Consider the following 24,097-nt stretch of genomic DNA (forward strand, 5'->3'; position numbering starts at 1 on the left):
CTGCAGACCCCACCCACCCAGGCAACAGTCTGTTTGTGCCTCTTCCCTCCAGGAAAAGGTACAGGAATATAAAGACTAAAACAAACAAACTGAGACACAGCTTCTTATCCAGAGCTGTGTCTCAGTTTGTGCCCCCCCAAACCCCTAGTCACACACACAACCTCCCCCTATGGACAGACACAGAGCACTGGACCTCACACCTCTTCCTAAACACTGAGATTTGCACTGAGTTGCACCTTATAATGTTACTACACTCTTGCTGCTAACACGCTGCTGACCTGATTAGGTCCCATACATCCCTTTTTATTTGTTCATATTTTTATATTGACTTATACAATTGTGTGTTATGTAAATAATACGTCTGTCTTTAAGCCGAGAGCTGCCAGAAAAAATTTTTGTTGTGCTATGCATAATGACAATAAAGATTCTTGACTTGACTTGACTTGACTTAAAGTTGCCGAGGTGGTTAAGGAACTCTTCTGTGGCAAGGCTCTGGGGATGGATGAGGTCTGCCTCGAGTTTCTCAAGTCTGTGGATGTTGTGGGGCTGTCTTGGCTGTCACAGAACACTGTGGTGACAACAAAAACATGAACAAAGATATGAATAAAAAAACAAAAAGTTGAGAGCCCTGAGCTGCTGCATGCATACACGTCATGTTGCCATGGACAGAATTTCTAGGCACAGCCAGAGAACGGAGGGTGTCTGTCTTGGTGGCTGCAGAATTTCATCTCTTGCGGATGATGTAGTTCTTTTGGCTTCATCAGTTCAAGATCTACAGCGAACACTGTGGTGACAACAAAAACATGAACAAAGATATGAATAAAAAAACGAAAAGTTGAGAGCCCTGAGCTGCTACATGCATACACGTCATGTTGCCATGGACAGAATTTCTAGGCGCAGCCAGAGAATGGAGGGTGTCTGTCTTGGTGGCTGCAGAATTTCATCTCTTGCGGATGATGTAGTTCTTTTGGCTTCATCAGTTCAAGATCTACAGCGTGCACTGGAGGGGTTTGCAGCCGAGTGTGAAGCGGTGGGAATGAGAATTAGCACCTCCAAATCCGAGACCATGGTTCTCAACTGGAAAAAGGTGGATTGCCCTCTCCAGGTTGGGGGTGAGTTGCTCCCTCAAGTGGAAGAGTTTAAGTATCTCAGGGTCTTGTTCATGAGTGAGGGAAAAATGGAGCGGCAGGTTGACACACAGATCAGTGTGGCGTCCACAGTAATGTGTTCTCTGTACCGGTCCGTTGAAAGAATGAGATGGCGGATACAAGCGGCAGAAATGAGTTTCCTCCGGAGAGTGGCTGGGCCCACCCTTAGTGATAGGGTGAAGAGCTCAGTCACCCGTGAGGAGCTCGGAGTAGAGCCGCTGCTCCTCCACGTTGAGTGGAACCAGTTGGGGTGGCTTGGGCACCTGTTTAGGAGGCCCCCTGGATGCCTCCCTGGGAAGGTATTCTGGGCATGTCCCTCTGGGAGAAGGCCTTGGGGCAGACCCAGGACATGCTGGCGAGACTATGTCTCCCGGCTGGCCTGGGATCACCTTGGGGTACCTCCTGAGGAGCTAGAGGAGGTGTGTGGGGAGAGGGAAGTCTGGGGGGCTCTGCTCGGACTACTGCCCCCACGACCCGGTCTCAGATAAAGCAGACGAAGATGGATGGATGGATAATAATAATAATAATAGTTGTTTTAAGGGTTTATTAGTATTGTACTTAACAAAAGCAGTGAACACAGAGCACTTGACAAGATATAGTTCACCTACAATATTCTTAGTGACTATATTTTTGAAATGATACATGCATTAAAAAAAATGACTTTTACACATATTAGCGCTATTGAAATTCAGGAAGAGCACATGTGCTGGAGATGATGCTGCTCCATACCCCAGGAGTGTGAAGTACTACCATAATCTGATTAATGTCTAGCTAATCAGGCAGTGCACATGAACACTTGGAGACTGATCTGATTTTCATGGCAGCAGTCTTGAGAGAGTTCGAGCCCTTCCATGCTTGCCAAATAACATGGGAGTTTTCAAATGCGATGGCACCATGAGGTGCATACATGCCGTTGAGGTTAACGTAATGGCAATTGCTATACCAGAATCCAACAGTCTTGAGGGAGTAGTTCCAGCCCTTCCATGCATACCAAATAACATGGGAGTTTTCAAATGCGATGGCACCATGAGGTGCATACATGCCGTTGAGGTTAACGTAATGGCAATTGCTATACCAGAATCCACCAAGATAACTGTGAGCGCAGTTTTTTCCCCATATGTCCTGGTCTTTGTCAAAGGTGGTGAACTTCATGGAGTTGTGAGCTGTCAAAGAGTCCCCTAGGAAGACAATGTTAGGAGACTTGTTTATATTTGCTGATCACACAGGGCTTTGACTGTGCTACAACTATGCCATGGTAAATTAATGGACCATAGGAGTGGAACTGCATATTTAGGCCAAACCACTACTATCTGTTTACACCTTCCATTAGGTGCAGTCGTCATCTCCCAAATCATGCAAATAACTTGTGCAATATTTTACAGGATTGAATTAACACAGCCAACTTAAAATTCAGTGCTCAGGATACTAGAGCACACATTTACATTTACAACTCTGTCATGGTAATAAGAATTTTGGTGGTGAAGGTACTAATTTCCAAGGTGAAACTCTACCTATGAAGGTTTTGATGAGACAGACTAATCCATGAAATACTGTTTTTCTGACCAAAGCAAGCTTGTTAGGAGGAATGAACGTCATCATCTTTATTGTTCACTTACATGAGTGCTCACATGAAGGTTCATCCACTGCACCACTGCTTATGTTCCTCATCATGAAGTTCACCCTATAACATTTTCTTGTCAAAGCATTGCTACTTTGAAAAATCACTTCTTTCGAACTACTTTTTGTCTGCTAATTAGAATCTGCAAGGTGATTTTGGTGGTACTAAAATGAGCCAAAAATAAAAATGAAATATAAAATTTAGCCCCCCTCCCCACCCTAAAGCTCTTTTCAAACTAAGAGCGATGAGGATAAATTCTAAAAAATATCGATTTGTTCGGAGGCTACTTAAATGCACCACATATATTCACACCAAATGCAGAATGAATATGGAATGTGAAGTTCTACAAGTCGCGCTACAAATGTCCACATCAAACGACGATGACCTGCAGGTGCTGGCTCTGCTAAATACAAGTTCATCTTATACTGATGCCAAAAAAAGAAATGCGGCTTTTCACTCAGCATATCCCGTCGTTGATGTGCAAAGGTTCACTGGCAGAATATTGGTTTGAAAATTATTCCTGATGTGTGAGTAAACGCAGGAAAAATTCTCCTCCATTGTGAAAAAACCTTAATAATTGTCATATAGTCCCTGACCTGCTGAATCCTGCACTTTATCAATCCCGAAGATAAAGAAATAACTGGGATATCCAGGCATACTGTTTCATTAATGAGCAAATGATTTTGGGAAACACATTTTTCCCACTGAGGGAGTGGTAATGTTTTTCTCTTTATTAATGTGACTAGAACTATTTTTGTCTCTGGAGCCACATTTTCACTTAAACCACAAAAATCAATATTTGCTGCCATTATGGTTTTCTAGACTGTTAGTCCACAGTATTACCTTCAGCCTCGAAATATTAAGACAAGACCACACTGGGCAAAGGGCCTATTTTGATATTCCACTGGCTCATGTTGGCTGTGTAAAAGTAATGAAGGAAAAAAAACATGGACTGATTACAAAGACTCTCCCTTTTGCATTGAAAATCAAACCCAAACTTAGGATTCGCACAATGATATTCACCTGCTGTTCCTCCAGTGAAGCTGCCCAGGTTAAGCTTATAGCCAACAGCCTCAGGGTCGATTGAGAAGGAGGAGTAGTGGGCGTAGGCCTGCCCCTTATCCCAGTCCTCCATGTCCACCCTCAGCTCATTCTTCTTCCTCGCAGTCAGCAGGAAAAGGTTTTCCAGGCCTGAAATGACACAAAAAGCCATGTTTAATGTCACCTCCTGTACCAAGGCCCTATAATATTTTTTGACTACTGTATTTCTTTAACCACTTTTCCAGTGAACTGTCTCAACTTTTATTTGGTCTGAAATCACTAGCCTCACCTTGTACTGTTTTTATACAGTAGAATTAGGATGGAAAGGCTCCAGTAGGGGAGCATTTTAAATCAAAATGATGCATTTACTGGTCATTTGAGTCACCAGAAACAAGTTATGAAAACAACACTGACTTGCCTTTTAAGTTGATATAATGAGCAGGTTAGCAAACAGGTATATATTCACACATCCAGAAGATACCAAGGAACCCGGTCTTTCATTTGGAGTCATGTTTCTTGGTTACATAGAACCCACCGTTTTTTTTTTAGCTCTGTTTTGGTCCCTATCGACTCTTGAGGAACAAGTGCCCTTTAGCTGCTAGATGCTGCACTGTGTTCACCAGCTATCGCCTCTAACTGTGTCTGTCTGCTGTTCTTTGCTGTGTAGACAGTTTACAGTGGATATTTAGGATTTTTTGCTCAGTGAGTTCAGTGAGAGCATAAGTATTTCCTTCTGAAACTCACCAAGCCAATATTCTCCAGCTACATTCCCAAATCCATTCTTGTAGTGCTTCCAGGGTCTGTAGAAGTTTTCAGTCCCATCCATCCTCCTCTGAAACACCTGAGGGGGAGAAAAAGAAAGTCTGCTAAAATGTCAAATGTGTACATTCCATTAGCAAGACTTCAGATAGCTTAAAAATTCTTAAATAACAATTCAGAAAATCATATAGGCTCTTTATAAGTGTCTGTTAATCAGCTTTATCTTCAACAACAAGAAGAGGCCTTCACTACACACACAAATAATTATCATTTATCTTGAGTCATGTTTCTGGTCATGTGACTGAATAATCACTCCTTTAAGCTCTGTTTTTGGTCTCCACCAACTCCAAAACATCTGGCTCTTAAACTGCTAAATTCATAATCTAGTTGCTAACACGGTCTGATGTTTTTCTGATGAAAATGATGATTGGTAAGACTTTGAAAACCAAAATAATGAGCTACAATGCATCTTAGATCTAAGGGGAAGTGAAAAGTCGGGTGACAATTCACAGCCTGTTCAAGTCTCAAATGAAATCTGTGAGGAGTCAAGTCTCAAATAAGTCACATTGCCCCCCTTTTTGTTTGTATTGTAAACATTCCAGTGCCAGTCTCTGGGCATTTTACTGACAGATGGCGGTGGTAATGCGCAAAGTAACATTAATATTTCAAGAAAGAAAAAGACTGCAAACTAGCAAATGGGTGAAAACATGATTTGAAACAATTTTAAAATGGCTTTTTCAAAACAAGGTCTAAAAAAGGCACAGGTGTTTTTCATAACAGATGAGGTGTACTCACAGTCCATCTCCCTCCGTCAGTGTCCATGTCACAGTAGACACGAAGGGGTGTGGTAGGACCTCCGGGATAGATGGTGTACACCCCACTGGAACTGGTGTTATCATGGCGATAGATGTCCTCACAGTCGATGGGCAGGTAAAACTGGGAGCCACAGTGGGCCGAGGTCACAAGAACCAGCAGAGCTACAAACAATGTTCCCTGGAAATAAATGTAAACAGAATAACACTGTCTAAAGCACCTTCTACAGTGTTTACCTGCACTCTTCTTAGATACAGTATCACTCATAAAATGTTCATCAGCTGCCCTTTTCTCTTCTCTAAAATCAATGCTTTGATGAAGCTCTTCTGACTCACTGGTGAAAGGGAAGTGGTTGTGCCAGTAAAGGACAACAGCTCTTAAAAGCTGGGCCACCCCGAGATCTGCAGCACTCTGTAATCTCTCTCGTCTTTATTAAACCAATCGAGCAGAAACAGAGTTCAGACTACTGCTGCTGTGGGACCTATTTACAAGTAATTACAAAAAAGATTGCCTTGTTTTTTTGTGAATTGCTTAAAAATGGCTGTTCACCCAAAATTTCAAATGAGGTATCTCTGTGGTTAAGGCCACTCAGCATAATTGAAAAAAAATGTTTGTATAATGTCTTCTGAGTAAACCGTGTTTGTATAATGTTCACCACCAGGTGGTGATCAGTTGACAGCTCCGCCCCTCTCTTCACCCGAGTGTCCAAGACATACGGCCGGAGGTCAGATGAAACGACCACAAAGTCGATCATCGACCTCCGGCCTAGGGTGTCCTGGTGCCATGTGCACTGATGGACACCCTTATGCTTGAACATGGTGTTCACTGTCTCAACTTTTATTTGGTCTGAAATCACTAGCCTCACCTTGTACTGTTTTTATACAGTAGAATTAGGATGGAAAGGCTCCAGTAGGGGAGCATTTTAAATCAAAATGATGCATTTACTGGTCATTTGAGTCACCAGAAACAAGTTATGAAAACAACACTGACTTGCCTTTTAAGTTGATATAATGAGCAGGTTAGCAAACAGGTATATATTCACACATCCAGAAGATACCAAGGAACCCGGTCTTTCATTTGGAGTCGTGTTTCTTGGTTACATAGAACCCACCGTTTTTTTTTAGCTCTGTTTTGGTCCCTATCGACTCTTGAGGAACAAGTGCCCTTTAGCTGCTAGATGCTGCACTGTGTTCACCAGCTATCGCCTCTAACTGTGTCTGTCTGCTGTTCTTTGCTGTGTAGACAGTTTACAGTGGATATTTAGGATTTTTTGCTCAGTGAGTTCAGTGAGAGCATAAGTATTTCCTACTGAAACTCACCAAGCCAATATTCTCCAGCTACATTCCCAAATCCATTCTTGTAGTGCTTCCAGGGTCTGTAGAAGTTTTCAGTCCCATCCATCCTCCTCTGAAACACCTGAGGGGGAGAAAAAGAAAGTCTGCTAAAATGTCAAATGTGTACATTCCATTAGCAAGACTTCAGATAGCTTAAAAATTCTTAAATAACAATTCAGAAAATCATATAGGCTCTTTATAAGTGTCTGTTAATCAGCTTTATCTTCAACAACAAGAAGAGGCCTTCACTACACACACAAATAATTATCATTTATCTTGAGTCATGTTTCTGGTCATGTGACTGAATAATCACTCCTTTAAGCTCTGTTTTTGGTCTCCACCAACTCCAAAACATCTGGCTCTTAAACTGCTAAATTCATAATCTAGTTGCTAACACGGCCTGATGTTTTTTTGATGAAAATGATGATTGGTAAGACTTTGAAAACCAAAATAATGAGCTACAATGCATCTTAGATCTAAGGGGAAGTGAAAAGTCGGGTGACAATTCACAGCCTGTTCAAGTCAAATGAAATCTGTGAGGAGTCAAGTCTCAAATAAGTCACATTGCCCCCCTTTTTGTTTGTATTGTAAACATTCCAGTGCCAGTCTCTGGGCATTTTACTGACAGATGGCGGTGGTAATGCGCAAAGTAACATTAATATTTCAAGAAAGAAAAAGACTGCAAACTAGCAAATGGGTAAAAACAGGATCTGAAACAATTTTAAAATGGCTTTTTCAAAACAAGGTCTAAAAAAGGCACAGGTGTTTTTCATAACAGATGAGGTGTACTCACAGTCCATCTCCCTCCGTCAGTGTCCATGTCACAGTAGACACGAAGGGGTGTGGTAGGACCTCCGGGATAGATGGTGTACACCCCACTGGAACTGGTGTTATCATGGCGATAGATGTCCTCACAGTCGATGGGCAGGTAAAACTGGGAGCCACAGTGGGCCGAGGTCACAAGAACCAGCAGAGCTACAAACAATGTTCCCTGGAAATAAATGTAAACAGAATAACACTGTCTAAAGCACCTTCTACAGTGTTTACCTGCACTCTTCTTAGATACAGTATCACTCATAAAATGTTCATCAGCTGCCCTTTTCTCTTCTCTAAAATCAATGCTTTGATGAAGCTCTTCTGACTCACTGGTGAAAGGGAAGTGGTTGTGCCAGTAAAGGACAACAGCTCTTAAAAGCTGGGCCACCCCGAGATCTGCAGCACTCTGTAATCTCTCTCGTCTTTATTAAACCAATCGAGCAGAAACAGAGTTCAGACTACTGCTGCTGTGGGACCTATTTACAAGTAATTACAAAAAAGATTGCCTTGTTTTTTTGTGAATTGCTTAAAAATGGCTGTTCACCCAAAATTTCAAATGAGGTATCTCTGTGGTTAAGGCCACTCAGCATAATTGAAAAAAAATGTTTGTATAATGTCTTCTGAGTAAACCGACATGCACTAAGAGGAGTGTTTATGTGCCCAACATGTGTTTTAATGAGAAACTGATCCATTTTCACAGCTATCAACCCTGTTTCAAACGTACTGATGGTTCAAAACAAGGCTTACAATCGACAGAGCATTATCAGTACTAGGTATTGATCCACCCACCTACAGTTCAAGGGATAACCACCACCCAGTGTCCTACAGTACATGCCACACAGATTCATGCATTTTTTCCATTTTGCTGTAGCCTCATGTAAAAAGTAAAAACTACCCAGTTACAAATCTGGGTGCATGAAAAACATTAACTTCAAACATATCTGTCTCCAACTATTTAAATTTGACTGTTTCATTTAATCTGATTTCAATTCTTACTGTTTGTTGAGAGGACTAAAACCACCTGTTGATATGTAACTACAGAGTTAACACTCTGATGAACAACACAAAATATATGTATTGTAATAACAGAAGGAAATAAATTAATGATGACATATTTTAGTTATCAATTGAACATTTTATTTCATATCTTTATTGAATAATTCAAATTAAGTGGTTTAGGTCCGCTATTAGAAAAATGTTGCCTCTAGACATCAATCTATAAATAACAAATCTAGAAAATTAAGTTAATATTTTTAAGACAAAACTGAAATGCCTTTTTTTTCACAAAATAGAAAATGTAAGATGTGCTATTATTTTTATTTGCAATTCAAATTATGTTTGGAGTAGGTTTTCTAAACTTTGACTATATGCCTCTGCTTCTGTGATATTAATTCTAATACTGCAGCTAACACTAGTCGTGGCTATTCTGACAATGTACTGTTCTGTGTAATCAGAACATGATAAGTTAGAGTTAGGAGTCAGACCATTCAGCCTTGATTATTGTTATTATTTTACAGTTTTTACACACAGTGTCATTTCAAAAAAGAGAAACAATGAAAAGCATTTATAAGAGAAGCTGACATATTCACAAACAGTTTGTCATTAGGAGATGAGATTATCTGAGTGTTTTGTGTCAGTGTTAAAACTGCAGTTCTGAGTCTGGTGGAGGTCTTACCTGCATCATCTCCTTGGGGGAAGAGGTTTCACTGCTGTGTCTGTCAGGTCAGTGTGTTGAAATAACGCTTGGTAGAAAACTTGGTAACTTTAAACCATCTGCGTGCAGGGCGTGTCCTCAGGAGCATGTGATGCCTCTTTATCTCATAAACAATCTTGGGCTAACAGCAGAGTGTTGTCTGTTTGTCCACTGCAGCGAGAAATGGATAAAAGTAGACACAAATTTGCAAAACAACAAACAGAAGACACAAACCGACTACTGTACCGAGTCATCTAGTTTGTCAAGCTGTCCATAGTTGCACTGACCCATGACTTCTGTATTTGATTTCTTTGTCCATCCAGTTACTCATTAACTCAATTTAAAAAGTAATGTGAAATAACAAGCATGAGATATACCAACCTACAGCAGAGCCTATAGACCACAGTTACAAACAGCAGAAACAGGTTAATTATAACAACTGCAAAATTGTGGAAAATTCCAGTTTTACTTTAAAGCTGATGCAGCAACACTCCAGCTCCAGTGTTCAGACAAATAAAACCACAAAACTATGTAGCAATACTGTGTTTCTGTTCAATTTTAATTTGTTCCTTTCTATTGTGATGAGTCAGTTCTATTTCACCATAGTTCCTTCTATTGTAAATTGAGTTCAGGAACAGTTGCACAAACATCCCTACAGTTCCTACTCTTTTTTAGTTGTGGTATCTACTGTAAATTGTGTTCAGCAACAGTTGCACAAACATCCCTACAGTTCCTACTCTTTTTAGTTGTGGTTTGTTTTTAAATAAATCTCAAATCTTTCTGCGTTTGTGAGTCAAATTCACAAAGCCCCAGGATAAGGGCAAATGTTTTGCCAAAACACGTCAATTCAAATTGCTCAGAGTGAAAAATATAATTTCACAATAATATAATTTTGTGAACTGGAAAAGGACAGTAGATGTAAATTAGCTTTAGGCTAACGTATCAAATGGTAACATTTATGTTTAATATTGTACATGGTCTATTTTAAACATGCATTAACTAAGATTTTACACATTGTGTGATAAATCAAGCGTGGTGACTCTCAACTGTAATAACACCCTCCATGACACTTTGTGACTTACAGCCCTTCTGAGGCTAATGCAGCTTTTCTTTTTAATGTAGGGTCTGTGAATTATCCCCGCCTGCCACCCAGCACAGATTAAAAGAAAAGTTTTTCTGCAAGCATTCATTTCAAACAGCCAGCTATGGAGGAGGTCTCAACAGCTAAAAGTCTGAAATAGCGGCAGCCAGACTGAAGAGGTCATGTTCTTTTGCACAGAGAGAGTTGGACAAAGGAAGAGCAAAAACAAGGGTTAACACCTATTTGGCTTTTTGAGAGTGAGTGTTAAAAGCAGCCAAATGACTCAAATTTGATTCAGATATGATGTTCTTGCTACTGGATGTGTTAGCATCTAAAGCTAACATGTTTGTTTTAGTAAAATGGCAGCAATTACAGCATGCACCTTTCATGGCAGCAATCATTCGTGACCTAGCATGGTCATGATTTCACCTTTGCATTGAATTAGTGTCCTTTTAATTCGAGAATTCAAGCATTGTGTTCCTGTATCACAGCATCCTGTATCACATTAGCAGTAACCAGTGTGACAAATTTACTTTTTACTCAGCTAACATTAGCTTTAGACTGGATGCTGCGTTTTGCAGTTCGTTGCAACCAGGCATCTGTAGTTTACGTCAAAGACGTGGTGGGAGTGGCAAAGAGCAGTTAGGATCGGTTTATGGTGTCAGTTTGTTTTGAGACTCACTAGACTGAAAGGAAATTAGGTAGAGTAGCTTTAAATAAAACGATATTTTTTTATGAAATCCACCTTCACATTGACTGTGTTTGTGAGGACCGGTTTCCCATAACGCTCCTCCATAATAATGAAAACTTATTATGGTCAGAGTCTCGGTTTGGAAATGGTTAGGTGTTGCAGAGATAACTGGTTGGGGTTTAGGTAAAGTTGGGGCTAATAATGAGACTGATATTATCTTTTGCACATGCATAAACAGAGATTTGGGATGTGGCTGCTCTGTGTTCAATGTTGGAAACCAGTTGTTGACAGGGACAGAGTTACTTATCCTCTCCTTTTCCTTTTCCTCTCCTCTGTTCTCCCTGCTAGCGTCAGAGCACAGTCAGTAGCTGCTTGACATTAATAACACAAATGATCTCGAAAACAGAGAGGAAATCAAGTCCAAGGCCTTATAAATAACAAACCAAGAAAAGGTCAATGAGAAAATGGATTCCTTTTTCTATTCTCATATATCTCTCTGACTTTACTCCCTATCACTTTCCTTTTATCTCAATCTCTCTGTCAGGCTTCTGGTGGTGCACTGGTTCAGAGGAAGAAAGAGAGGAGTTAACCACTGGTTTTCTGCCAGGTTTTGCTCCCGTTGACATATAATCCATGTTTAAAAAATGGCTCATCACTCAGTTGCTGGAGGGAAAGTAGAAGGAAAAAAGAGCCAGGCAGAAGATTACTTTCTCTGTAGGTGTGAGAGAAAGCTAAGGGTTCATATGGCCAAAGGTTTGTGGACACCTGAATGTTTACCCCATATGGTAAATGGACTGCAGTGCTATAGCGCTTTTCTACCATATAGTGCTTTCCTACCATCCCCGGGCAAAGCTCTTGACAGATTCACCCATCCACACACACACACTCACACACCAGCGGCTGATCATTTAATTTCAAAATCGTGAGCATTAATATGCCACTCAGACATCCTTCACTCTTCTGATTTCAGGCTTTCTACAAACTGTCAGGAACCTGGCTGCAGTGAGAGCCTGAATTTTTAAAAACCTGTCTGAGGCTTTGGTGCTGGGTTCCTTCTTGTGCTTGTAGTTTATAAACAGGGTCATTTCAGGTTTATTCCATTAAAAACAACAGACAACATTTCTCTGTGCTGTTTTGTATGGGAGTGAATTAATAGTCTATGAGACAGACAAGTACCCTAATTTTCAGTGAAGGAAGTCATTTTCTTTCATATGCAACCCTGTCTTAGAAAAACTGTTTCTATAACTAATGTCTTTTGCTAATTTGAGGAAAAATGTAATTGCTTCTTGGATTTTGTTCACTGGCAATGTTAGTTTCTTGTGAAGCTGCTACAGTTCTGTACCACACTGACCTTTTGACCACTTGAGAACAGCAGAAACAAACTGTAAATATAACATATTACCATATGAAACTGTTACAGTGAACGTGTTGATTTGATTTGATTTGATTTATTTATTCTTTCAAACATGTAACAACAATCAATATGTAACCACACATAATTCCACACATATCCACAATATATTTTCAATTTGCTTATACCTAGTACATGCTTGAACGGAGTAGGAAGAAGTTAGACTTATCTAGTCCTACCCTCTAACATCATCTTATCATCATTGGTTTGCAAGCAGTATTACTACATATATAATTTTGTTCTACATCCACACTCCCACCTGATTAATCATTAAGCCAGTTCTTGCTCATATCTTGATTGACACATACCTTTATATTTATGTTTAAACTCTTCAATTTTCTTACTGTTTTTTATGTCCACACTTAAATTATTCCATAGTTTTACCCCACTTATGGAAATACAGAATGTTGGTGACAGTGAACAACATTATCATTCGCATGGAGGCTTATTTAGCACCCAATTTAAATCCAGTAATTAGTCTCCTTTTAGGTGATTTTGGTCTGCAACAACTCCTAAGAAAAATATCTGCCTCTCTAGCTGCTGAAAGTTTTAGTATGTTCAGCAGCCAGTCGGTAACTTTATCTTGTCTGATGCTGGTAGAACAGTATAGGAACGACTGGCTGCTGCATCTGGGAACGACGCTATCAGAGAGGATCAAGTTATGAGCCCAAAACCCCAAATAAGCTAAATGTTACTAAAAAATCTCTGGTGATAATTCTCTGTGCAGTATATTGATAACAAGCAGTTTCAAATGCTATGACCAATGGTTTTCTATGGCTTTGTTATTTTCAAAACATCCCATAAAGACACCAAAACAAACAATGAATTTCATGCAGTCACTGCAAATTCTATGAATTTGGAACCTCCTTTAACAGATTTGCCTGTGCCGCAGACTTCATGTGTTGTCCAAAAACTATGCAAGACACACTAGTGAGCCACACCGCTGCACTGGGCAGCATCCTTGTTTGTCACAAAAATAGGAAGTCTGTATTTTTTCTAGAAGAGCTCCAGTGACTTCAATGCTATACATAACATCAGTGTCATGTGATTTTGGCTTTGTGTACTGTGTGTTAGGGAGTAGTAGTGCACATGTGAGCCTGTAAAGAGTAATGGCAGGTTTTAGCTTTGTCACACTGTGCAGAGGTGTGGCTCACTGGTGTCAGTCTTTGGACAACAGTGGAGGTCTATGGCGCAGACAAAGTTAAATCAGGTTTCAGATTCAAAGACATTATGGGCGAGTAGCTGAAATTCATTGTTGGCATGAGCACCGCAACAGGAAAGCCCTTTCGATGGCAACTGCAGCTAATAACAAAGATGACTGAAAGATACGTTTGTGGCGAGGTTTGCAAGAAGCAGTGTGACAAAATAAACAGCACTGAGTGTGTTATTATTTGATGTTTTTAGAATAGTAATTTTGTAGGTGTACAATATTTTAAAGGACTTAAATCTTTATTTTGTGTGAGCATAAATGTGTATTTTCATGTGCTACAGTACTAACATACCACAGTCTCAAGGTCAGAGTGTGTCACAGTGACCATATGTTCACCTTCTGTGCCAGAGACCTGAGGCTGAAAGCAGCTTACATCTTGTACTTTAGGTTCACATCAACCATCACATGCAAATAAGCACAAATTAACAGATGTTTATCAATGACACAATCAGCCGCAGCATTTCACTGCACCACTGGATGGCACTGCTCCTTCTTTCTCTGCATCTCGTCCTCCACTCCCTCCCTCCATCACTTTCTCTCTCGCCCTTTCCCTGCACCTCCTCATCTTGTGTAGGAGGAAGATTTGAATCGCCACAGAGCACAACGAGGATTACCAGATCAATATCGAAGACAATCTCTTTCTCCCATTTCTTTTCCTCGGTCTACCCCTCTATTTTCCTCTCCTCTCTTCCTCCGTCACTCACTTGCTCTCTCTGTTTAATTTAAGTGTACACCCTCTGCCCTTCAAGTCACTCATTGCTTCTGGGTGTTTCAGGAAAAAGATGGATTAGGACTGGGGGGACAGACAATCAGGCAAGGTGGAAGCCATAGGAATTCTATTTCTTCTCAGTCCAGAGATACTACTGATTCTCCATGACCCGCTTGCACACAGTCATAATATGGAATACTGTTAATTCATAACAGAACAGCAAACAGGCTGAGCTAAGGCTCAAGGAAAGTCGGCATAACCCATTTCATTCACGGACACAGATTCATAGCTGAGCGGCGGTGATAAAAACACCTACAGATATTTTTCTGTCCTCTCAAACAGACTGAGGCCTGAGGAGAGGAAGACCAAAATAACACACAGGTGCACAGATTCATACAGGTTTAAAATAACAAGAGGAACCGAAAAGGCTTGTTTGTCAAGCTGCTGTGTACACAGACAGATGGTAAACGAAATCCTACAAAAAGAAGGTTAGTCAATAAAGTCAGGTAAGCACAAATATGATGTGTGTCTGTTTGTGTGTATGTGTGTGTGTGTGTGTGTGTGTGTGGGGGGGGGTTTAAGGGGCTGAGATGAGGAGGAACTCATCTTTTATGTATGAGTGTTTGTTTAGCTGCACTTGCAGCTGTGCCTAGGTTACTTCCCATCTCAGTCACACACTAATAGACCCTCTCACTATGTTTAAACACCACTCAACCCGCTCCAATTAAAACTGTCACTATATTTACTATATAAAATGTTCAAACATGGAATGTGCTGACTCTATTGCTGTGTACATTTCTAAAAACATGATAAAATTCTCAGTGGGTTTGGCCATTGGGTTTTGTGAGCCTTGACACAAATCAAATTATTTGTTTGTGCGTGTTATTTACTTTTTTATTTACTAATATTTTTTTGTCGTAACAGTGTGTGTGTGTGTGTGTGTGTGTAATAGCCACCTCCTGGTACAGAGTTCTGCCTGGGACAGTGCACCTTCCAATTATTTGCTCCCCACCAAACACATTTCCTGTGCCCAACTGAGATACAAGCTGGCCACGCACACACTTCCCTTTTCTCTTGCATAATCAACCAAAGTAAAGTCTGCCAAAACTTATAGCTATATCAGCAAATCCAATGGTCTAATGTGAGTAACACACACGGACAAACAAATCATACATGATTTCACAGATGTGTGCATGCAAATTTCATTGATATGCACAAGTGAAGCTGTGTTATTGGTTCCTACAGGCTCGTTGGGGGCTAATTAGAGAGAGTAATGAGATAAGAAGAGTGGGAGAGGGAGGCAATGCTCTGATGGATGTGGGGAAGGGGACAGCATTTCAATGAAGAGAAACTCCGAGGGAGGGCGAGAGATCAAATTAGAGGATGAAAGGGAACAAGAGGGAAGGTAGCGAGGACGGAGTAATGCAGAGAATCAATAATGTGGGCTGAAAGGGAACCTCGGTGTCCTGCAGTAAACGCTGACAACAAAGTAGATCACCTCAACTCTGCTGCAAACATGCTTCTGCTCACTTAAACATTAGTTGTTAGAGAAATACGCTGTAGCCAGCAGCACATTAGTTTAGCTTAGCTTAGCATAAAGACTGGAAACTGCACTTAGCCAATAGTCTTACCTGATAAACCCATACACAATGCCATGTGAAGCAAATATTTGATGTTTGAATGAAGCACCCGGGGTGGTACAAATCCACCCAAAAGCAGGTCTGTCTGCATTAATAATGAGTCAGCTTGAGCATGGATCCAGAGGGGGTTATGAGTCTGCATGAAAAACATCTAGAGAGAAGAGGGAAAACGGACAGAGACTGGTGGAAAGTAACAGAAAGAACATGTTGGACTGAAATGCAAGTTGTGAACAAGGTAAGGGTTACATCATATGATAAAAAATAAATAAATATCAGTCACTCAGTTGTGGCCATTGTCATGCCACAGTGAAACTGACTGTGGGTACAGAGTGGCACAAATTCCAGAGGTGGCCCTGTTCACACAGATGTGAAGACATGATAACATGCAAATTTACTCAGGGGAGTGTAAAATGATGAATTTGCATGAACTGAAATTTTAGTTTCAGTCAGATGCTGAGCTGAACATAAACACAGTCTCTGTTGCTGCAAGGCCCGTAACACGCCAAGCTGATGGTTGGTTGTCTGTCACTGTCGGGCTGTCGGTGAGCGTCTGTTGCCCTCATCTTTCTGATGTGTCCCACACTGTTGCCACTAGTTGGACCCTGATGGTAGCCCCTTAAGCCTGTCACTGTAGTATCAATGATTTCACCCATTTAGTGCAGTTTTTCCCTTCCGCATCCTCCTTTCTTCTTCCACAACGAAAGACCGAGGGCAGCGAACACTGCTGCCATTTGCAACTTCTTATCAGAGATACTGTTGACTAGAAGCAGCTCTAAATAGCAGCTGTGGTGAACAAGAGCTGCTTTGTTTACAGTTTGAAAATCCAGTCTAGGGCTTCCTCTTTCTGAATGATGAATACAGAGACTGCCACCTGCTGGTAAGGAGAGTTATTTCTCTCACAAATGCAGAACATACTGTATGTGCCAATTGGCCATTGGCTGTAGTCTCTGCAGTGTGTTCAAGTACCACTTTTTTCAACCTGACTGACGCAGACAAAGGTGACATGAGGCGACGCAACAGTCAGCCTACATCACTGCTAGTTCTTTCATGTCATAACTTTTTACAGTGTCTGAAGTAGTGAGATTCAACTGTACATGCGTGAGATCTCTGTGAAAGCTCTCTGTTTTGTTTACAGTCTGCTAGCTCCTCACGCTTTCACTGAAATTTCACTGTATGCACAGTTGTGTCTTGATACTTCAGATGCTGCAAAAAGTTATGGCCATTTGTAGCTTTTAGGGCAACATTTTTAACAAAAATGCAGGTCTGGTTTTGTTGTAATGAAAGAACATGTCACCCGGTGCAGGGGGTGTGTTTCACTGATGTTCTTTTAATTGCTTTTGAACAGAGGTGTATGGCACAGGTGAATAAGTTGATCCAGGTTGGAGCTTGAAAAATATTAACCGTGAGTACAAGTCAATCATTGTTGGTTTTAGTCTCTGTATAGGGATGGTTAAAAATACTTTTAATATAGAACATGACTGACCTTATCCATTAAGAAGCAGTCTTAACTTTGATTTAATAATGTACATTTTACTGCTATTTTTTCCCTTTTTTTAAACTTTTGGACTTTTTATGGAAACATATTGAAATATATGCACTGCAATCTGGATCTGCTTTAATTTGTTGTGTCCTCTGAGCCCATACAGGCTGAGCATATATTTATGCAAGACACAGTAATAAAACCTTCATCATCATCATTCACTGGAAAGGATAATACTGTTGTCTGCTTTACGTTTATTGTTCCCCAGTCATTCTGCAGTGCAAGCTGTGTATAGTTTATTTTATGTATGCATACCATTTATATTGTCATTTAGGTTGGGTTTTACAATTCAAGCTTTGCTGATACAACATTTTATCTTGGACTTAACTCCCCAATGACACCACAAATGTTTTTTTTATTATATAGGGTTGATTACATTGTAGGGGGACAGAAAAATCAAGCTTAATGTGAGAAAACCTGGGCAAACTCAAATAAAAGGTTTTGTGTGTATGGAAATATTTCATGTAAGCCAGGCAGCTATTAAAATCATATATGCAATGTTCATTAGGGTTCACAGGTTTTGTCAGTCAGATGTCTGATTTGAATAAAAATGGTCTTGGGAAGTGATCCAAACATAAAGCCTGAACAAATGACTTGTGAAAAATGACAAGTGCTTCCAAAAAGGGCACAAGGGTATGGCGCCAGATCGACGACTTTAGTCTTTGGCACTGAAAAATAAAGCTTGGCACTGAAAACAAAACTGTAACTGAAAAAAACTAAACCATAACCTGAAAAGGCAAACATTGGCATTGAAGCATGTGTATTGAAAAAAAAAGCCATTGGCATAAAAAAAAGTAATAATACTGGGAAAATTACAATCTTCTGATTTATTATTTTTTTGTTAACGTCAGTCTTTTATGAGGCCCAATGTTTTTGCTCAAGGACACTTTGACACACGGGCAGGATGAGATCAGGGATCAAGCCATGATCCTATGAGTAGTTGACAAACTGCTCTACCTATAAATTCATTTATAGGCAGACCAGATCAGCTCTTTAACTCCCCCTTTTAATTAATCTGTCCTGATTAACCTGTATATACCGATAAAGTGCTGAACCCAGTTGAGAATCAAGCCTAATCTAAACTTCCATCCTTTGTTTAATGTTTGCTTCTGCACTGCAACAGGGTTTACGCAGGAAACATTTGAATGAGCTTTAAACCTTGTGAACAAAATGTGTTAAACAGCTGCTGAAACATAGCTGATTTACAACACCCCTACCACGAAATTCTCAAGTGCATCACAGCCCCTTCAGGCTCATGAGAAAATTTCAACTTTCCTGCACACAACAAGGCCAACCAACCATCACCGAGGGTCGTCATTGGCGGTCTGGTTTGGATAGCTTCCCACAAAGGTCTCTGAAGAGATGACCCAGGTGACAATATGTGACAAAGACAAGAAGTCAAATGGCTCAGTGAATGCGTGTCTATGACTAATTCAGGGTTTAATATCGGTGGTGCAGCTTGATTCTAATTGGCTAATTTCTTGTCCCCAGTGAGCTCCGACTTCTATTAATAGAACAGCATCCTGGGTGGAACCTGATGCCTCTCTTTTCTCTCTCAGCCCCCTACAGTCTCTCTGTTACGCCCCCTCTTTTTTCTGTGTTCAACGAGGTTGACTATCTGCCAGCTCCCTGACCTCGTCCTCCTGCCACCCGCCCCTGATTCCCTCCCAGGCTAGTCTTTCAGCCTGTGTCTTTGTTTAATAGGCTGCTCTCTCCATCATTAATTAAACATAGTCACAGGCCGTGTGTCTCGGCTCCGCATCAATGTGCGTTTAGGCTATGCATTCCTTCTCCTCCTCGGCTCAGTTTCTCTCATGTTGGGATTTTATTTCTCATCCAGAGATCTTACGTTTTTGTTTCTTATCTGTCCTTCCTCAATTACCTCTATCCCTCCTCTGTCCCCCTCAGGTGGTCTCTTTTAACTGCAGTAAATTATTCATCAGGCTGATATTCACCCAAGGGATGAAAGCCAGTGCATAGCTGGACAGATAGAGATGAATAAATAAAAGTAAAAATGATGTATCCGGCATCTATTCCACACCAAGCAGGATTTAGTTTGAGACCGTGTGTGTGCGTGACTGTGTATCTCTGTGTGGAATTCCGGCGGGTCTTCCGGAGAAGCGCTTCCATGATGCAGAAAATCGGAGCCAGTAATGGTGATAGATAGAGAGAAGGGAACCTTGTAGCAGGGACCATGCCAAACAGCCTCGCCTTGCCAAGGACAGCGGGGAGATGGCAAATAAAGAAGAGAGAGAGAAAAGGGAAAGAAACACAAAAGAACGGAAGGAAATCAGAGTAAATTTTCAGGGAGTCTATATACAGTCTGTTGTTGCAATGTGAATCCAACAATATGTTCACTTGTGTCAGAAAGCAGTGACAATGTGTGCCAGCTCATTATGTAACATGTCTGCAAGGATAGAAGAGACTGCAAGACTAGACAAGGTCTTGTGGTTTACTGTGTGCATTAACCCGCAATGAAGGAAAGAACTGAAAGAAGGTATTGAAGGAATCAAGGAATTAAGGCATTATAGTGCTGGCTACATGCACTGCACTTTTAGATAATGCTAAATTGCAGGTTGTTAATGTCTTAATAATTTGCTCTGAGGTTTCCTAGAAAAAGAGATATGTAATTAGAAACTAATTATATGGAAAATGGAGACGGTGTTCAGTTTGTACAATTACAGCGGTTGCTCATCTAGAGAGTATTTTAGTCAAAACACAGCAGGTCAGCTGAAAATGCAAAAATATTACATTTATCTGCAGAAAAGCACACAAACCAAGATTTATTAAAAATAAAGTTTTCAGTGATAACTGAATAAAATTTACATCCATTTAAACGAAACACTGCTTTTTAGCAAACTCCTCTCAAAATCCACAACCAAACAAATAATGTTTTTCTCCCTATTATTAGTCCCCAGTTACATAAGGTTTATAGGAAACCGTCTGGAAATTATAACACCAAAAATGAAGCCGTGCAATCACTTATTTAAAATATAACTGCACAACACACAAGGAACTGTTACACAACGTTCAGTGAAGATGTCTCTATGGTTTGCAATTACCCTGACCTTTCCTAAAAACAGTGTTAGTTTGATGTCTGAAAGGATGAGTGCTACTTGAGGAGGTGGGAATATCAAAGGTGGAACAGTGTTGTTGTTCATTACTTTTTCTCCCCGGTGATTAGCTTAAGTGTCAGTTGTAATGTGAAAAGTGTGGTCCATCAAGATATGGACTTCTTCACTTGCCATGACACCCACTTTTCAAGATAACTGAATTCCCGAAAGGAATTAAACTATACTGAAAACATTCCAAGAGTTAAAGCAACTATATTCACTATTTGTTTATTAACAATACACGAATACCTGCATTTGAAAGGTGTTGCTTGTAGTGACTTGTTACATGGCCCTGCAGTTCCCCTCAGCTAGGTGTGGGGAATAATAAACACCCATTGTTTTGTTTTTATCAGCCTGCAACTTTACTGTTGTTGTTCACAGTCAAGATCAGCATCATTTCCAGCTGCAGAAGACAGCAAAGAAACACTAAAACCCTCTGTACATTACCTTCCCAGGTGAAACAGCAAACAGACACAGTTAGTTGGTGGTAAACTGGTGGTAAAGAGCCCACCATTTCCCCCAGAAGTTGGTGGAGACCGAAACAGAGCTACAAGGAGACTTATATTCATTATAACATTATAACAAACATGACTTTGTTAACGTTGCTCTTTGTGGATGCGTAAGCAGCTGTTACCTAGCCATGTAAACTTAAAGTGATATGTCAGAGCTGTGTTCACCGCTTGCTTCTGCTGCCCCAAAGCTGCCAAAAATCACTTAACGCAGGGTTCAAGAGTAACTACACCCTAAATCATTTCTTTGCACCGCTCACATAAACACAGGGAAATCTGTTGGAATATGATGATTTAAAGTTCAGTTCAGCCAAATCCAGATTACTCCAACTAAAACCCGTGCAACTGAAAAGCAGGCATCGATTTTTGTTTTGTGCACAATCTAGCAGCTCCGAGGGACTTGCTGATCAGCTTGGTTCAACTTTGACCTGCTAATGTGCACAGCTGTTACACAGTTAACACTTTGTTTGAAGCAGGAAATTCCTTATTGTAGCAGTGTGTCATCACCTTGTTTTATACAATTAGCATTAGCATTTCTCTTGCACACTTTTCATAGCCTGTGATTGATATGTATTAACACAGTACATCTGTTTTTCAGGACTGAGCATGGAGCTGTTTTGTTGAACACTAGACTAATGGGACTTTATCCTGATGCAGAGGATAAACAACCCAGTTATATCAATCAAGTTCCTTTCATTATGACCTTAATGCAAAAATGAAAACCTTGTTAGGGCATTTATATAACTTGTAATTGTGAAAGCCTTGCTTTGTTCAGGTTATAATCAACTAATTGTTGTTGTTGGGAAGGAAATGAATGGGTGCATTAGGTTTGCACCTGTTCTCTCTAAAGGCTGTTGCTTGAAATTCAGGAAACTGTAGGAAGAAATGATGATGCAGACTAAAAAAAAGCTGGGAACCTTAAAACACTGTGAACTTCAGTTTGGCATGAGAGATGGGTTTTCCTTTAGCTATACATATTACTTAATGTGTCTGTTCAAATAGCCCATGTTTCATGGTTAAATAAGATGTGAATATTTCATCATTATATTACTTAAATATTTTAAATTAAAATAATGAGTTAGGAGAGAATAGATGGAGGACTTGGAGTCATACCTGGTGTTCAAAGCATTGCCCCTACACAACACCACACAGTCACCATAACAACTGAATGGCCTCTGTTCCCACAGCTATAGCCACATTTAGCCAAGCATATTCATTATCATCCATAATTGCTTTATATTGATCCATAGTTTCATTCATCTCATCATTCATGTGGCTCAACCATCTGTTACACCTGCCTTTTCTTCTTTGTTTCTGTCTTTCATGTGTATATTATGTACAATGTGTGTAATGTGTATCTTTGTACATTAGCATATGATCATATGTGTATTTTTGTGAATTTGTTGGACTCTCAACAAGCATTACCGACTCATCTCTGGGGACCTTACCTTGAATTTTCAGCTCATAATAGCCACTTAAATAATAATGAGCAGGTTAACCATTGCAGCTGTGTTTGCCCTGAGCTCACATCATCCACAACACTGCTGGGATCAATTAGAACCAATTAAATACATCATTAATAATTGAAAACTCATAACTAACACAATGCAGTTTAATTTCACAAGTAGGCCCTAAAGGCGATCTCCATCTTTGAAACTTCACTTTACAGCAACTGGTTCTGTTACTGAGCGCTGTCCCACCCATGGGACAGTGATGCCTGTATCACACTTCTCCCAAACACAAATACTACATGCATACATTGTTAGAAAGCTCACAATTTCAGCTACGTAAGCCATTTCACGGTCCCCATATCACTGCAAGTGCCATTTTTAAATTTTCAGCAGTAATTTAGACTCACCGTATCTCGGATGTCACAGTATTCTGGACACTTGACCTTTTTATGTAATTTTGAAACTAAATACTTCCAGATTACAAAACAAATATATATGTGTTATCATTGTTCTGATCTTTTTTATTCTGAACATCCAAGAGGCATCTACTCCATTTGAGAGAAATCAGAGTGAGCTTCCACTGTGCACCCGTGGCTGCATGAAAATGGGAGATGAGGAAGAGCATGTGCTGGCAAAATACTCCTTTTACCGTTCTTTTAATTATGTTCTACCTTTGTAACTAAATAAAGCTTATTCTTAAACTGTCAAAACACATTTTAGGACTTGCCTTTTATAAAGTTATTCCACTTGAAGTTATAAAGTTAGCAAGTTTATCTGTACTTGGTCAAACATAGCAAATGACAACTGCCACATCTTCACATTCTGTCCATTTTCAACACACATCTATGTATGTAGACAGACACACAGGTTTGTATAAAAAAAACAAGGTAAAAACTGAAAAGTAATTTCATCTCTTCACTTCTCTTACTCCAAAACAGAAGTCAGCCTTGGCAAAGTTTAACAGTAAGATTTATTGAATGAACGACCATGCTTACTGGACACATCCACGATCACATCACACACCCAGATCATCTCCATCAGGACCTCTGTCATAGCTCAAGGTTTGAAGTGAGTTGAAATTCAGCTCACAAGCTTTTTTTTTTTTCAACAATGACCTCGACTTCCAAAATCACTTCTTGCGACACAAGTGGAATGACAAGCAACAGAATATGGATGAACGCAAACTGTCTGACTTCCTTCTTTATATCAATATCTCTGTAGCAGAGGCAGTTAATTTTTGTCTTCACTGTGATGAATACTCGTCTGTGACCTTTAGACTGGTGTTCAACAACCATGCTTTGTCTCGTTATTAGCTCAGTGAACTCTTGCAGTCTGGAGCTCATTCACATTCAAACAGAAAGTACTCATTATCCTGTTGATGTGAATGGTCATTGTATGTATGTGTGTGTCTGTGTGTACTGTATGTTGTAAATTGTAGTACCTTTTAACAACCTCTCCTCCAGTTCTACACTATTTTTATTTTTTACCATTTCCTATGTGTCATTCTATCCATCACTCCA

General features: G+C 40.1%; 1 protein-coding gene across 2 annotated transcripts; it reads right to left on the bottom strand.

Annotated features, from left to right (window-relative positions):
• Window positions 1–1,683: 1,683 nt before the first annotated feature.
• On the bottom strand, window positions 1,684–9,750 carry LOC109973296 (microfibril-associated glycoprotein 4-like). Of its 2 annotated transcripts, XM_020622777.1 has the most exons (7): window positions 9,604–9,750; window positions 9,205–9,393; window positions 7,507–7,704; window positions 6,699–6,795; window positions 3,790–3,957; window positions 2,099–2,326; window positions 1,684–1,969 (listed from the first exon to the last, which is right to left on the bottom strand). In XM_020622777.1, exons 2-7 carry the CDS (start codon window positions 9,211–9,213, stop codon window positions 1,920–1,922), a joined length of 750 nt encoding a protein of 249 aa, XP_020478433.1. In that variant the 5' UTR covers window positions 9,214–9,393; window positions 9,604–9,750; the 3' UTR covers window positions 1,684–1,919. The 2 variants fall into 2 exon arrangements, with proteins under 2 accessions (XP_020478433.1, XP_020478432.1); XM_020622776.1 differs by lacking the exons at window positions 6,699–6,795; window positions 7,507–7,704; window positions 9,205–9,393; window positions 9,604–9,750 and adding exons at window positions 4,552–4,648; window positions 5,362–5,661 and having other exon boundaries at window positions 1,684–2,091; window positions 2,224–2,326.
• Window positions 9,751–24,097: the final 14,347 nt, after the last annotated feature.

The sequence above is a fragment of the Monopterus albus genome, unplaced genomic scaffold (assembly GCF_001952655.1).
Source record: "Monopterus albus unplaced genomic scaffold, M_albus_1.0 scaffold288.1, whole genome shotgun sequence".
Lineage (NCBI taxonomy): Eukaryota > Metazoa > Chordata > Actinopteri > Synbranchiformes > Synbranchidae > Monopterus > Monopterus albus.

Coding starts and splice junctions, on each gene's coding strand:
- LOC109973296 (XM_020622776.1), bottom strand. CDS start 5,646: ATGAGTGATACTGTATCTAAGAAGAGTGCAGGTAAACACTGTAGAAGG. Junction 4,649..5,361: donor CTGACGGAGGGAGATGGACT/GTGAGTACACCT, acceptor TCTCCCCCTCAG/GTGTTTCAGAGGAGGATGGA. Junction 2,327..3,789: donor CTTCACTGGAGGAACAGCAG/GTGAATATCATT, acceptor TTGTCTTCCTAG/GGGACTCTTTGACAGCTCAC.